Source organism: Vanacampus margaritifer, chromosome 19 (assembly GCF_051991255.1).
Source record: "Vanacampus margaritifer isolate UIUO_Vmar chromosome 19, RoL_Vmar_1.0, whole genome shotgun sequence".
Lineage (NCBI taxonomy): Eukaryota > Metazoa > Chordata > Actinopteri > Syngnathiformes > Syngnathidae > Vanacampus > Vanacampus margaritifer.
In genome coordinates, this window is record NC_135450.1 from 11947080 (window position 1) to 11961664 (window position 14585).

Sequence of the window (14585 nt, forward strand, 5' to 3'; positions counted from 1 at the left end):
CAAAATTGTGATAAGCTGTTCTCTCCGCTCTCAAATGCTCCGGGTATGTCCGCTGATTGCACGGAAACCTCTCACCCAGGCTCTGATGGACGAGATCCTGATGCTGCAAGAGGAGATTGGCGAGCTGCAGACGTGCTTCTCCGAGGAGCTGGCGGACGGCGACGGGAACGGCGAGCCTGCAGACCAGCTGGCCCTGCAATCCACCCTCACCGTGCTGGAAGAGAGAATGGCCACCATCAGGATGAAGGCGTCCGGGAAACGGCAACTGTTGGAGGTAAGATGCTCATTTTACTATTTGATCAAAATTCAACCAGATATAGATTTTCAAACTGATTTTCCCAACGCTTCCTTGTTGCCGTCCTCGTTTTTTTTTTTTTTTTTAACTGGTCACATATTTTCAAACAGCCGCTCATGTTGGATTATTTATTCCTCGTAGGAGAAGCTCAGCGAGCAACTCGAGGAGCAGCGGCAGGAGCAAGCGCTGCAGCGGTACCACACGGAGGCCGAGGAGCTGGACCACTGGCTGCTCAGCACCCGGGCCACCCTCAGCTCGGCCCTTCAACTCCAAAACGAAGACCTCGACATGGAGGAGCAGCTCATTGACTGCCAGGTGACGTACTGACACTGCATAACTAAATGTTTAAAATTTAGAGCTGTCAAATGATTTTTAAAAAAATTATTCGATTAATCACGTTTTAGAATTTAGAATTTTGATTAATTACGATTAATAATAATTAATAATTATAAAGGCTTTTTTATCCCAAAAAATTCCCGCCAAATTTAAAGAGCAGCTGTTATGTGTTAATATTTTCGACATTTAATGTTATGAGGACGTCTTCAAAAAAAAATGTGTCCACTGCACACGCTCATCCTCCTCTTTTTCGAATCAGTTAATTACTTGCATAATTTAAAATGGAGAAAAAAAAGACTTATTTTCCTGTTTCTATGGTAACGTATCAAAACAGGAGTTGATATTAGACCAGCTAAATAATAAGGTGACAAAATTGGCCTTATGATGCACCGTAATTGTTCTTTCCGCCATAACAATGGAATGTGTGTGTGTTTGTCCTGTCGTAGTAAGGGGATCAAAATAAGCTGATTATAGCTCACATATGGCTCCTGTTGCACCCCCAAATTAAGATCCTCATCTCCTAGGGGGCAAACCTGGACTAAAACCATAGTTTATTAACACAGACCAGCATGTGCAAGGTTAACTCTACTTTAATGAGATATCAGCTCATTTTAGCGTGCGCTTGCTAATCCATTAAACAGCCATTTAAACAACCACAGTACGGTTTTTAAAAGTCGTTTTTAGCACCAACAACGTGAGTCCGATTCCATTGTTTTCCGCACTTGTTTGTATCAAACTTAAAAGACGGTTGCTGTTTTTTTCAATGCGAAAGAAGCTTCTAGCCTGCAACGCTCGCTCAGTCGACTCAGATTGGCAGAAGTAAAAGGAAAAAAACGGTTGAATAGAGACACTTTGTGTTGTGTGGGAATGTTACAACCGTAGCCAAGGGCCCTTGAAAACAAGTCCGACGCTAATCCTTCTCTTTTCTTTTGATGGCTTTATTCACTTGTAACACATTCTCACAGCGTGGACATCAAGGAGGGAGTGTCCCGTTTTCTTTTTATCCATAGATGAACAAATTCGAATTTAGACACGATGTTCAAAGAAGAAACAATCCTTTCTTTTTGTTTTGACAGAACATGCTGTTCGAGATCGAGCAAAAGGTGTCGTATCTGTCGGAGCTGTCGGTGCACAGCGAGAGCTTGCTGCTGGAGGGCCGAGCCGAGACCAAGGGCGAGGCGGAGCAGCTCACCGTCAAACTGCACTCCTTGAAAGACAGCCTGCTGGAGCTGCAGCAAATGCTGCAGGACAAACAGGGGGACATACAAGTGAGTGGATGCTGCCTTTTCAGGCTTTTTACTTGACATGAACATCAATGGTGGTATTGTGCAAGCACTAGCTGGCCACAGTCCCGCATAAAAGTGTGCTGTTTTCCATCGCAGGACAACAAGCTATTGTGTGCCTTTAGCCTCTGAGACAAATGGATGCTAAGTTGTGCTAAAGCTAAACATTGTAAGACGTCTTCATTTTCACTAATCTAGTTAATAGTTCTTTTGCAACTAGGATTGGAGAGGCGCACACACGCACATACACATACTCACCCACATAGAAAAAAAAAATAAAATAAAATTTATAAAAAAATTAAAAAAAGAGAGCAATGATGACGACATGTCAAATTGGTAAAATTACCGAATGAACAATACTGAGCTCTCCAGAGAGAAGAAGAAGAAGAAAAAAAAAAAAGATTGGAGAAGTTAGATTTCATTAGATTTTTGGCAGAAAAAAAAGTTCTAAAAAAGTTCAAATGTGTATGCAAAATATGTAAAATACCTTTTTCATTCTCATTTTTGATGTATTTAGAATGATTTAGTTCCTTATTGAAAAAGTAATTTTACTAATATATATATATTTTTTGTGTGAAATAAATGGATGAAAAAATTTCAAAGAAACAATTCAGGACAGAAAAGGCCAAACGTCACCACTTAATCTTAAAACTTTGCTAATCTTGAATCTTTACTCTGCACTGCTGCCATCTACAAGCCTCAGATTGTCATTACAAGCTGTACGAGACCCTCCTTTGTTGAAAAACGTCTCTAAACGTCAATGGCAGTAAGCAGGTGGATTCCAGTTGACAACTGTAGACTACTTTTCCTTACCCGTTTGTCAACCTATTTCCTTTTTTTTTTTTTTAATAATACACTTAAATACGACTTAGCATTAGCATGATAGCAACCTCTCCTGACTCGCCTGTTCTTGTTTTTGTTTACCACAGGGTTCATTGCAGGAGCAAGATGACAGCGAGCCGGACTCGTCGCTTTCGCAGAGCCCCAACATGCAGGATTGGCTCTCCCAGGCTCGCTCGTCGCGCACGCAGCAGCATCACGAAAACCTTCTCCGACAGAGGGTGCGAAGGATGCTATACTTACATTTACATGCCACCCAGGCTAGCCCAAGTTTGCATTATTTTAACCCTAATTGTATCTTAACTGTTCACTTGGACATAGACTTGCCACGAAAGGCGCGACATTGATGACTCAGCCGCAAAATGGGTTTGAGCACGTAAACAAAATAATATTTTTTTTTTTATGTTTTTAGGAGCTGCAGCAGCATGTGGCGGAGCAGAGGAGGTTGCTTCAGTCAGTAGCCAGTGTTGGGGAAGACTTACTCAGTCAACAGATAACAACAAATGGGGATGGGTATGTTCTCACAATTATTAATTTTTTTTATAATGCATCTCTTTAACTCATTCACTGCCATTGACGGCTATTGACGTTGAAAATTCATTTGAACTATTTCTCTTAGTTTAACATTTTTTCCACTTTTGTTAACAAGAGTATGAAAACCTAGAATTGTTTTATTGTACATGTAGAACAGATAAAGAAAAGAAAAGATTATTAAAAATTAGTAGCATCAGGGGATACATTTTTTTTAATCGTAATTAATTGCATGACGTGACGAATTAACTCACAATTAATCAAAAATGTTATATCTGTTCTAAATGTACAATAAAAAAATTCTAGGTTTTCATACTCTTGTAAACAAAAGTGAAAAAAAATGTTAAACTAATAGAAATAGTTAAAATGAATATTTGACGTCTATAACCGTCAATGGCAGCGAATGAGTCAATATGATTTGATAACTTTTTAAAATCTTTTTTTCTCCTTTCTCTGCTACAGCGAGGTGCCTCTTCCTGTGGGAGTGTTACTGGAGACAGAGAGCTTGTCCCACGGCGAGCAATTGCGCCAACGTTGGGAGAACCTGAACAAAGATCAGAGCACGAAGCTGCAGCTCTCACTCAACACTCTAGAACACGATCAATTTAGCCCGGTACTATCTCCTCGCGTGACATGATTCCCAGGATGTCATCTTCACGAGTCATCTCTCATGCCACCTGTGTGTGCAGATCATCCACCGGTCCCGTCTGACCAGTCCCAGCATGGTGTTCCGAGGCGAGTCCAGCAGCCAGGACTCTCGCTCGCCGACAGCTTTATTCGAGGCCTGCAGCCAGACTCTAGAAAAAATCGCAGAAGAGGTCAAAACCATCCCGTTGAAACCACTTTTGAAAATGCTTCTTGTGTCAGCTTGTAAATAGCCTGTGCACCTCTTGCAGGCAGAGGACGGTGACCAGAAGATGGCGCCCTCCTCGGCTACGATGGCGCTCCAACAGAATCTATATGACGCGGTGTCGGCCGCGTCCACCTGGTTGGACGCCGCTGAGAACGAGATGCTCTCGGGGCCCGTGCTGCTCTCCGAGAACACCGAGACGCAGCTCACACATCTGGAGGTAAGAAAGAGCGCCGCTAACTCACAAATGAGGCTTTGAATGTATGAGAAATGTGATTGGCTGGCAACAATGTTGCCGATCCGTCCGCGCAGTCCACCGATAAAAATCTAAAGGAGATGAGCAGGGAGGTGAACCAGTGCAGAGACCTCCTGGGTGGAGGTGCGGGCAGGCTGTGCGGAGGGGAGGAGCGAGCCTTGATGGAGGACACCCTGGAGGGTCTGCAGGAGAGGATGGGCTTGCTGGATTCCACCCTCGAACAGCAATGCGACACCATGAGGGACAGGCTCCAGGAGCACTTAAATTTCCAGGTAACGTTCTCATAATGGCGTGAGAAACCAAAAATTGGTTTCTCGTGATGGACAGACAGTAAGAGGGTATATTTTCAAATCAACACCACTCGCTCTCTTTGTGGCAGAATGAACTCCAAATGCTGTTCACAGCTTTGAGCGAGAGTAAACACCTGCTGCTACAGAAGATGGCCGCGACAGTGGACAGGCCCGCTGCCAAGCAGATCGAGGTTTGATGCCGACACACACGGGAAAAAGGCAGAACGTTTATTATTCATGAGACAGACAAAAATGATTATAAACTTGAATGCCAGTTTATAATCAGTAGAAATTTAAAAAAAATAAAAATAAAATAAGAAAATGATTACTTCCAATAAGCAACTGCCAACAGAACAAGACATTTTTTTTAATTAATTAAAATAAATTTTTTAGTAATTAAAAAAATAATACTAGGCAACCGTAGCCTTCTTAATAATAGTATTTTTAGACTAAAAAAAATATTATCTTTTTTTCAAGCTGTAAGAAATAGAACTATTTTCTTAAAATACTTCAGTATTTATTTATGTTTGGCCAACTTAGCCTGAATGACAAGCGCAGGGAGGCAACAGGTCCCTTTTTGATTGTATTTGGTATGACCTAGCCAGGGATTGAACCCACAACCTCCCTGCCTGAGGTTAGACACTCTACCTCTATACCCACTGAGCTGTTATTGGAAGGAGGAAAAATGAGCGTAGTAAATATAACGAAACGAACCACTTATAATAGAGGGCTATATTGCACTTATTACTTATTTTTTTCTTATTTATTTTATTACTAGATTATGCAAACCCCAGTTCAGGGCCTTTGATGTTGGTTAGTAGTCATCTTAAAATGTGGGAAAAGTTTGTTTTAAGCTTCACAGTACTTAAAACTGGCTGTTAGCACTCAATGCCAAGATTGCTTGATCAAATAAGATAATTAATAAGTATCTTAAAATAAGCAGAATGATCATGTTTGGCAATTTAAATAACATGTCAAAGCAAAATAAGCAAATTTAGGTTAAATTTAAGTAATTATATCTTAAGAGATCAGTTTTTGCAGTGTAGCAAATGTTCCTTCTGTACAGCAACATCAGCTATTAATTTAACAATATACGATATTAATTATTGTGGTGGTAGTTTTGCATCATACTTGGGAGTAAATGTCTTGGTTACCTTATGTTGCACCGTTTTTTTCATGGTAAATTCTCAAAATGATCACCCGTGACATGGGCACTTTTTGCAGACATTATCCGAGGTGGAGGACAGTCTAAGGGAGTTTGAGCAACGAGTGACCGAGCTGAAGACCAAAGCTGAAGGGCTCCAATCGGATCGACTCTCCCACCAGGAGCTCCTCAAACTACATGTAAAGCAAACAAAAAAAAAAACAGAATCGCTTCATTTCTCTTGACGGGATTGGTGACGCGGCGGACATTTTGTTGTGCAGGACGCATACGAAGAGCTGCTACTGATGGTGGGCTCCAGACGCAGCGGCCTGAACCGAGCCCTGGCTCTCAAGGCCCAGTACGAGGCGGCGCTCCGAGACCTCACCGACCTGGTGGACACGGCCCAGGACAAGATGGCCGCCGACCAGAAAATGACTGTCGCCTCGGTCATGGAGGTCCAAATGCTACTAAACAAACACAAAGTAAAGTGTCATTCTTTTCTCTGGATTAAAAAAAATAAAATACTTAATCTGACCTCCATGTTGATTATGTTCCTTCGTTCCCCCTTCAGGAGTTCTTCCAGAGTCTCGAATGCCACATGATCCTCACTCAGACCTTCTACAGCAAAGTGTCTGGATTGGTGGCACCTCGAGAAAGCCAGGCCCTAGAGGAGACCATGTCTTTAGCTCACAGTGTCCTCAAACAGGCCCACAGGAGGGGGGTGGAGCTTGAGGGCATTCTGGAGGTGAGAATGAGCAAGGATTATTTATTTATTTTAAATGTCCATTTTATTTACCAGTTTGACCCTGGAGAACCCAAGAACCCTTTTCTTCTTTGGAAAATTATGAATTATACATTAAATGCTATAAATTCACTGAACACCAAAATATATGTTTTTTCAATGTTTTTTTCAATGTATTCCCTAATTTAGGATTAGGGCGAAATTTGACCCTTTGGGATTTAGGGGTCTCATTTCGAAAAATCTGAATAACAAAAACTGTCAGTAAACTATTTAGAATTTAAGAAAATAATCAATCAAATACACAGCTATATTGAACATTATAATTTTTTTGACTGAACACCAAAATATGTTTTTTCAATGTTTTTTTCAATTTATGCCCTAATTTAGGATTAGGGCGAAATTTGACCCTTTGGGATTTAGGGGTATCATTTCGAAAAATCTGAATAACAAAAACTGTCAGTAAACTATTTAGAATTTAAGAAAATAATCAATCAAACACACAGCTACATTGAACAATATAATTTTTTTGTTTTATTTGTTGCATTTTAGCCATCTTGTCACACTCTGGCTCATGTAAGTGCAATATTCATCCTCTAGATGGCCACATGCAGGGGTCAGAAGTGGCACTCTGGACTTTTGAAGTTAAATTTGTAAAAAAAAAAAAAAAGTTTTTTGTTATTTGAGTAGCAGAATTTATAGGGGCCAAATTTGACCCCGTGGGTTCTCCAGGGTTTTAAGCAAGTGTTGATGAGCTTTGTCTGTGCCAGTCATGGAGCAGGCTTGTGGAAGACTACCAGGCTCTGTGTAGACAGCTGGAGGCCGTCGAGTGCAGCATCCCCACTGTAGGCCTGGTGGAGGAAACCGAGGAGAGACTATTTGAGAGGATCACTCTCTACCAGGTAACACTCACACTCACACACAAAAATGAGACCTACGGCTTTTTGCACCAACACCAAAAACATCTATCAGTAAATGTGACCGTCTTCGATTCGGTTCCAGCGTCTGAAGGCCAGTCTGACCGAGCATCAGCCCCAACTGTATCAGGTCCTCGAGGAGGGCAAGCGGCTCCTTCTGTCCGTCAGCTGTTTAGACTTGGAGAATCAGCTGACTCAGCTGGGAGAACACTGGCTCTCGTCCACCACCAAAGTCAACAAGGAGCTGCACCGTTTTGACTCCACACTCAAACACTGGAGCAGGTCAGACTTTGTCATAAATGTTTATTAGTTATTCTTGTGGGTTTTAAACTGCTTGACGACAATAGGTACCAAAGGGAGTCTGCAGAGTTGAGCCATTGGTTGCAGTTGGCTCTGGACAGACTTGAGTTTTGGACGACGCAGTCGGTCACCGTGCCTCAGGAGCTGGAGACCGTCAGGGACCACCTCTGTGCCTTCCTGGTAAGTCCTGACGTTTAACCCTTTTGTGGCGTTAACATTTTTATCACGGTTCCCGCGGGGTCTAAAAAAAAAAAAAGTCTTAAAAAGTCTAAAATTCAGAAACTTACATTTTAAAGTGAAAAAAAAAAAATTCATAAATGACTAAAAGTTATCACACTTCAAAGGAAAAGCCAGATTTGGGCAAAATTACAAGAATTTTGTGTTATTCAGAAAACTGCCATTGTGTGAAAACTGGGCATGCATAAAAAATTATATTGTTATGACTTATGGACTTGTTCAAGCCTCTAAATATGTCCAATCAAATATTCAAATTAGACCAGTGGTGTCCAAACTCGGTCCTCGAGGGCCGGTAGTCCTGCAGGTTTTTGAGGTTTCCCTGCTCCAACGCACCTGTTCCAATCAACAAGGTCGTTATCATGCTTATGCAGAGCTTGCTGATGAGCTTCAGCTGTGTTGGAGGAGAGAAATATCCAAAACCTGCGGGACTACCGGCCCCCGAGGACCGAGTTTGGACACCACTGAATTAGACCTTTATTTTACATATATATACAGCATAGTTAATTTTGCTGTTAGCATAATACTGCTATTATTGTCCATAGAGGGCATTAAAAAAACCATTTTTTTTAAAACTATATATGTATAGATAGGTCTGATGTCAGTGAACATTTTGAGCGTGAAAGTGAAAAAAATATTCATAAATGACTAAGTTATCACACTTCAAAGGAAATGCCTGATTTTGGCAAAAATTACAAGAATTTAATCAAAACGAAATAACGCCCACGGGTTAAGCCTTAAATGTCTTAAGAAAACACTTATATTTTCATCCCAGGTCTAAAATTGTATTTACCCAAGTCTGCTGTCTGTGCTTTTTGACAGGTGAAAATGTCATGTGTGGACAGGTGCATGCACTTGTTGAAACTTAAGAGTTGCCGGTGTTCGAAGCTAATTTGACTGGAAGCAAAGTTGGTCTAAAATTTTTCTCATAATGATCTCAAAAGGTCTTTAAAAAAAAAAGTCTAAAAATTTTAACTTAGTGATTCCTGCAAGAACCCTGTTTTATACTTCAGTGTCTGTCGATCTGGTAGAAATTGCTGATCAAGTGAAAAAAATGGACCGAATTTTAGAGATCACTGAGAGTCACTTGGGCTAATTTTGCAGGAGTTTTCCAAGGAGGTGGATGCCAAGTCGTCATTACGGTCCTCCGTCCTGAGCACGGGCAACCAGCTGCTGAGATTGAAGCGGGTCGACACGGCCAGCCTGAGGACGGCGCTGGGCCACGTCGACACCCAGTGGGCCGAGCTGCTCACTCGCATTCCCGTCGTCCAAGAGAAGCTCCATCAGGTGTGGGAGAGATGATGAGGATGATGATGATGCTACTTTTTCTGTTTTGGATCTCATCATAACAATCTGGCACTTTCTGTACCCTCAGCTGCAGATGGAGAAGCTGGCGTCACGTCACGCCATCGCCGAGCTCATCAGCTGGATCGCGCTTATGGAAAACATCATTAACGAAGACCAGGAGCAAATTGCTGGAGCTGTTGGCTCAGCGGTGGTGCAGAATTTCTTGCAAAAGTACAAGGTAACTCATGAACCCATTTGGCTTTATGTTTGTTCTTATCTTTGATTTTTTGATTTTTTTTTTAAAGAGATTTGACATGAAAATGCACGCACCCTCTTCTATTCACAGGGGTTCCGCATCGACCTGACCTGCAAACAGCTGACCGTGGACTTTGTCAATCAGTCGGTACTGCAGATCAGCAGTCAGGACGTGGAGGGAAAGCGCAGCGATAAAACCGACTTTGCCGAAAGCCTCGGAGCGATGAACAGGCGGTGGCAGACGCTACAAGGGCTCATCACGGAAAAGGTACGTCATCTTTTGTCAGATCGCTGACTTAGCACTGAATTGTCTGCTATCTTTTTTTTTTTTTAGATTCAACATTTAGAAGGACTTTTGGAGGTTTGGCTCGAGCATGAGAATGGAGTGCAAGCCTTGAAAACATGGCTGACGCTCCAGGAGGAGAAACTGAAGAAGAGGCACAGGATAGAGGATGTCGCATCAGTGCAGAATGCGCTGAAAGATTGTCAGGTAGGTTTAGGAACGGGCCACGAGAAGTTTTTTATTTTTTTATTTTTATTTTTTTCTGTAGAGCTCAGTATTGTTCATTCGGTAATTTTACCGATTTGACATGTCATCATCATTGCTCTCTCTCTCTTTTTATTTATTTTTTATTTTTTTAATTATTTTTATTTATTTTTATTTTTATTATTATTATTTTTATTTTTTTTTATTTTTATTTTTTTCATTTTTTTAAATTTTTTTTAATTATTTTTATTTTTTTAATTATTTTTATCATTATTTTTTATTTTTATTTTTTTTTGTATGCGGGTGAATATGTGTCTGTGCGTGTGTGTGTATTCATTCTACCCCACGAGAAGTTGATTGTGGTTTCTTCAGTTCGTATTAGTTGCCATAACTTCCTTCTGTCGTAAGTAACTCTGTTGTCATTCTTCCAGGAGTTGGAGGAACTTGTAAAGGAGAAAGAGAAGGATCTAGAGAAGGCCGGAGAACGAGGTAACGCCCTCCTTCAGGATAAGAGAGGAAAAGCCTGCACTGATGTCAAGGAGACCCTCAAAGGACTCAACCAATCCTGGGCTCGTTTGGACCACATGGTAAATAAACTCCTCCGTAAAAACCAATCAGCGACTTGTTTGTCTTTCTGGGCCGTAATCAAGTGTTGTTGTGACAGATAAGTCAGATGAAGGTGAGCCTGCGCTCGGTGCTGGAACAATGGACCTTGTACCGGCGTGTCGCGGAAGAAATAGATGGCTACCTGATGGAGGGCAGGTACTGCGTGTCCCGGCTGCACCTCATAAGTGGATCCCTGGAGGCTGTGCAGCAGCAGGTCGAGAGTCTGGAGGTATTATTTTTATTTTATATGATTTATATATATATTTATTTTATTTTTATTTTTTTTCCGGGAGAGCTCAGTATTGTTCATTCGGTAATTTTACCCATTTGACATGTCATCATCATTGCACTCTTTTTTTTTTTTTTTTTTTTTTAGTATGTGGGTGAGTATGTGTATGTGCATGTGTGCATGCGTGCGTGTGAGTGTGTGTGTATTCATTAGTTCACCTAAAACCTATTTAAAAAATCCCATACCGTTCACCTAAACCGAACACTTCCAGCCAGAGTCATGAGGCCGTCAGGAGACCCGAGGAAGGACCAAAGAAAGGAAATGATTTATATATATTATTTTTACTTTTTAATATTGTTTATTTATTTTATTTTATTACTATTAATTATTTGTATTAATATTATTATACCCCATGCATCTAGCAAATTTGGCAAAAAATGTCATAAGGTTCTCTGCAAGGTGAAATAGATTTGTTTTTATCTGCCACCCAGAACCTGCAAGAGGAGATGGAAAAGCAGGAGAGCAGTCTACTCAAGTTTGGCTCCGTAACCCAACAACTCCTCACAGAGTGCCACCCGTGTGTGGCGGAAACACTCAACAGAGCCCTCCGGGATGTCAACATGAGGTAACACAGCAAAAAAAAAAAAAAATTTTTTTTTTTTAAACAAGAGTCCCAATTGGAGGTGAAACCGCAAATGTTTGATTTTGTCAGGTGGAACGATTTATTGGAGCATATCGCGGAGCAGCTGAGGAGCAGTAAGGCCTTGCTGGGCCTGTGGCAGCAATACAAAGAATTATTCGGCACTTGCGTGAAAGCAGTGGAGAGGCAGGAGGAGCGTGCCGACCGCCTGCTCAAGGGCGCCACCTACAGGGACATCACGGAAGAGGAGAGCGGCGCCTGGATAAAGGAATGTGATGTGAGTGGGCGGAGCTACAAGGAGGCTGCAGAGAATGTGTCTCACGCCACTGATTTATTACAAAGCTCCCTCTGCAGAATACTAAATCACGCCCTTCCCTCTCAGTTGTGCTCGAATGTAGAGTCACAGTCCAGTTCAACAAAAAGCCTTTAGAGAGTGGAGAGACGGGTCCCTGATTTACACAACAGGGGTCCGCCCAGTGTCCTGCTGGGGTTGTCGGGCCTTGCTTGGGATATTTCCCTCTTGCCTTAATACTCTTTCCAGACTCTTTAATTCGGGAATTAGAAAAGAAGAGAAAACATTGAATGCTGAAAAGCAATTATTTTTGGAGTTCAACGCCATAGCTACTGATGTAAGAATTTGTGATTTTGGTTATATCTTTAGTTGTATCAGGTATTTAAAATGAACAAGGAACTGAATATTTGTTTTGTATGCTTTCCCCGTGACTGCATAATACAATACAACAAGTCAAATGTTACATTTGTGGTCAGTCGGAGTTCGGATCTTTCGTCAAATACGCTGTCACTATTACGATAAACGGCCTGAATTAAATGAATTTTGATTTTTAAAATATTGAAATACATTTTAGACAAATTGTAAATTAAAATAAACTATGAATTAAATGTTAAAAAATTAAAAATAAAACATTTTTAAATTTAAAATAAAAAATAAAAAATAAATATGAATTAAATGTTCTTTTTTTTAATCAAACAAGTTTAGTTTTAAATAACAAAAACATTTTTTTTTTACAGATTACAAATTGAATTTAAAAAAAGAACACATCTTTTTATCGCCATAAATAATGCCTTAAGTATTTTTTTTCTCCATTTTTTTTTTCATAAAACACGAAAAAATAAACCAAACACTGAATATATTTTATTTATTATTAATTTCATTTCGGGGACAATAGCTGATTTTAGCAGAGGTGTGGCCAGCATCCTGAGATGTTGAAGGCAAAAATAAATAAATAAAATAAATAATTTTAAGTGTGTGACTATATGTTACAAATCCCATCATATCTCCCCAGTAATAACTAAAATAAATGTGAAAAATAAACGAATGAGCAGCCATCTAGCAAGGCCAAACTTCTTCAAAAGTGTGTTTGTGTGGATGTTTGTTTCGGTGTGCATTTCGTAATTTGTATGCTATTGTTAAAAAAAAAAAGAAGACTTTTTCAGCTCATGTCCCAACCCTTCAAGTAACCGGCACAAACAAAATAAGGAGAAAATATAATATATAAAAAAATATTTAACATAAAAATAATAAATAATAATAATAATAATAATAAATATAATAGCCAGTTGTCAAAACGATAATGATGATGTTTACCTGCCTGATTGTAAAAAGTTGACAATTGATTGACTTCCATTCATGTCTCTGTTATTACAGGGTTGTCTCGGTGAGCAGGAATCCGCGCAACATTCCCTGCAGCAGCTGCAAACTCTGGGAGAGCAGCTGAGGAGCCGAGTGGACGCCTACTCGTTTGCGGCCCTGCAGTCGGAGCACATGTCGCTGGCACATCGCTTGTCGGCGCTGCCGCACTCCCTGCACAGGCAACAGGAGGCGCTGCAGGTACGTGGCGAGGACCCGGGGGCCTCTCCGGGATCTCAGGAGATCTGACGGTTTTGTTTATCGTTGACTAGTGTGGAAGTCGGGCCTGCGAGGGCTTCAGGGAGCAGCTGGACGCGCTCGTTCAAACGGACGCCGAGGCGGCGCAAGTGCTGAAGGAGTCCGAGCAGCTCGGCTCGCCGGCGCTGAGTGACATTCAAACGCGAATGGACAAACTGAAGGTAGGTATCCGTCCATTTTGTATTCGGCTTATCCTCATTAGGGATGCGAGTGAGCAAGCGTTGTGGTTCTCAGGCTCCCCTGTCCAAGCTGAGCAGTCTGTCTCCGGACTTGGAGCGTGTCAACGTGCTCATGTACAGACTGCCGGTCAGCGACGTCGACTGGAAGCGTCTGCAGACTCTGAACAGAGCGTGGGCGTCTCACTCGGCGCTCCTCAGCGAGAGGTTCAGGTACGCTGCTCTGTTCATGCGCGCCTCCCCCAGTCTGTTCTACTGCGGTATGAAAAATGAGTAACACTGTTGTGACTGCAGTAAGCTGCAGGCGGTGCTGCTCCTGCACCAGACATTCCTGCAGAAGTGTGAAGCTTGGATGGACTTCCTGTCCGAGGCCGAGCACAAACTGGCCGCCGAAATAACAGGCAACTACCAAAGCCTGCTGGAGCAGCAGCGGGAGCATGAGGTCAGAGACGCACGGGATTTCTGTATACGTGTTTTAAATGTCGAAATGCACATGATTGGACAATATACTGCAGGTACAAGTAATGAGGTTTTTTTTTTTTTAAGAGAAGATGGAAGGTGGGGAGGAAGGAAGGAAAGGAATCTCATTATTCTCTATGTTTGTTTGCAGTTGTTCCAGGCTGAGATGTTCAGCAGGCAGCAGATTCTTTACTCCATTATCAGCGATGGGCATAATATGCTGGACCAAGGACAAGTGGATGATGGGTAAATAGACACAAAAGACCAAATATATATATATATATATATATATATATATATATATTAGGGGTGTTAGAAAAAATCGATTCGGCAATATATCGCGATATTACAGCGTGCAATTCTCGAATCGATTCAATATGCGGCCGAATCGATTTTCAAACATATTTTTTTTATGGGAATATTCAACAAAACGTCTTTCTTAGGGTTAGGATTTACACATTAAGCATGGAAGACATTAAGCCTTAATATTTTATTTCAGTGCTGTTCAAACATGAAACAGACTGC

General features: G+C 41.3%; 1 protein-coding gene across 12 annotated transcripts in view; it reads left to right on the forward strand.

The window, feature by feature from the left end:
• Nucleotides 1-14585, forward strand: part of syne1a (spectrin repeat containing, nuclear envelope 1a) — a 143321-nt gene that overhangs the window by 108319 nt on the left and 20417 nt on the right. For all 12 annotated transcript variants that reach the window (XM_077551888.1, XM_077551889.1, XM_077551886.1 and 9 more), the window contains 29 exons: nucleotides 80-274; nucleotides 437-610; nucleotides 1708-1899; nucleotides 2844-2975; nucleotides 3167-3267; nucleotides 3748-3898; nucleotides 3975-4103; nucleotides 4182-4355; nucleotides 4448-4663; nucleotides 4771-4872; nucleotides 5906-6025; nucleotides 6107-6307; nucleotides 6397-6570; nucleotides 7335-7466; nucleotides 7567-7763; nucleotides 7829-7961; nucleotides 9120-9302; nucleotides 9391-9540; nucleotides 9649-9825; nucleotides 9892-10047; nucleotides 10476-10631; nucleotides 10709-10879; nucleotides 11371-11504; nucleotides 11592-11796; nucleotides 13186-13368; nucleotides 13440-13586; nucleotides 13660-13814; nucleotides 13896-14043; nucleotides 14212-14306. In XM_077551888.1, coding sequence (XP_077408014.1) covers nucleotides 80-274; nucleotides 437-610; nucleotides 1708-1899; nucleotides 2844-2975; nucleotides 3167-3267; nucleotides 3748-3898; nucleotides 3975-4103; nucleotides 4182-4355; nucleotides 4448-4663; nucleotides 4771-4872; nucleotides 5906-6025; nucleotides 6107-6307; nucleotides 6397-6570; nucleotides 7335-7466; nucleotides 7567-7763; nucleotides 7829-7961; nucleotides 9120-9302; nucleotides 9391-9540; nucleotides 9649-9825; nucleotides 9892-10047; nucleotides 10476-10631; nucleotides 10709-10879; nucleotides 11371-11504; nucleotides 11592-11796; nucleotides 13186-13368; nucleotides 13440-13586; nucleotides 13660-13814; nucleotides 13896-14043; nucleotides 14212-14306 — 4583 coding nt within the window. The remainder of the gene's footprint in view (nucleotides 1-79; nucleotides 275-436; nucleotides 611-1707; nucleotides 1900-2843; nucleotides 2976-3166; nucleotides 3268-3747; nucleotides 3899-3974; nucleotides 4104-4181; nucleotides 4356-4447; nucleotides 4664-4770; nucleotides 4873-5905; nucleotides 6026-6106; nucleotides 6308-6396; nucleotides 6571-7334; nucleotides 7467-7566; nucleotides 7764-7828; nucleotides 7962-9119; nucleotides 9303-9390; nucleotides 9541-9648; nucleotides 9826-9891; nucleotides 10048-10475; nucleotides 10632-10708; nucleotides 10880-11370; nucleotides 11505-11591; nucleotides 11797-13185; nucleotides 13369-13439; nucleotides 13587-13659; nucleotides 13815-13895; nucleotides 14044-14211; nucleotides 14307-14585) is intronic.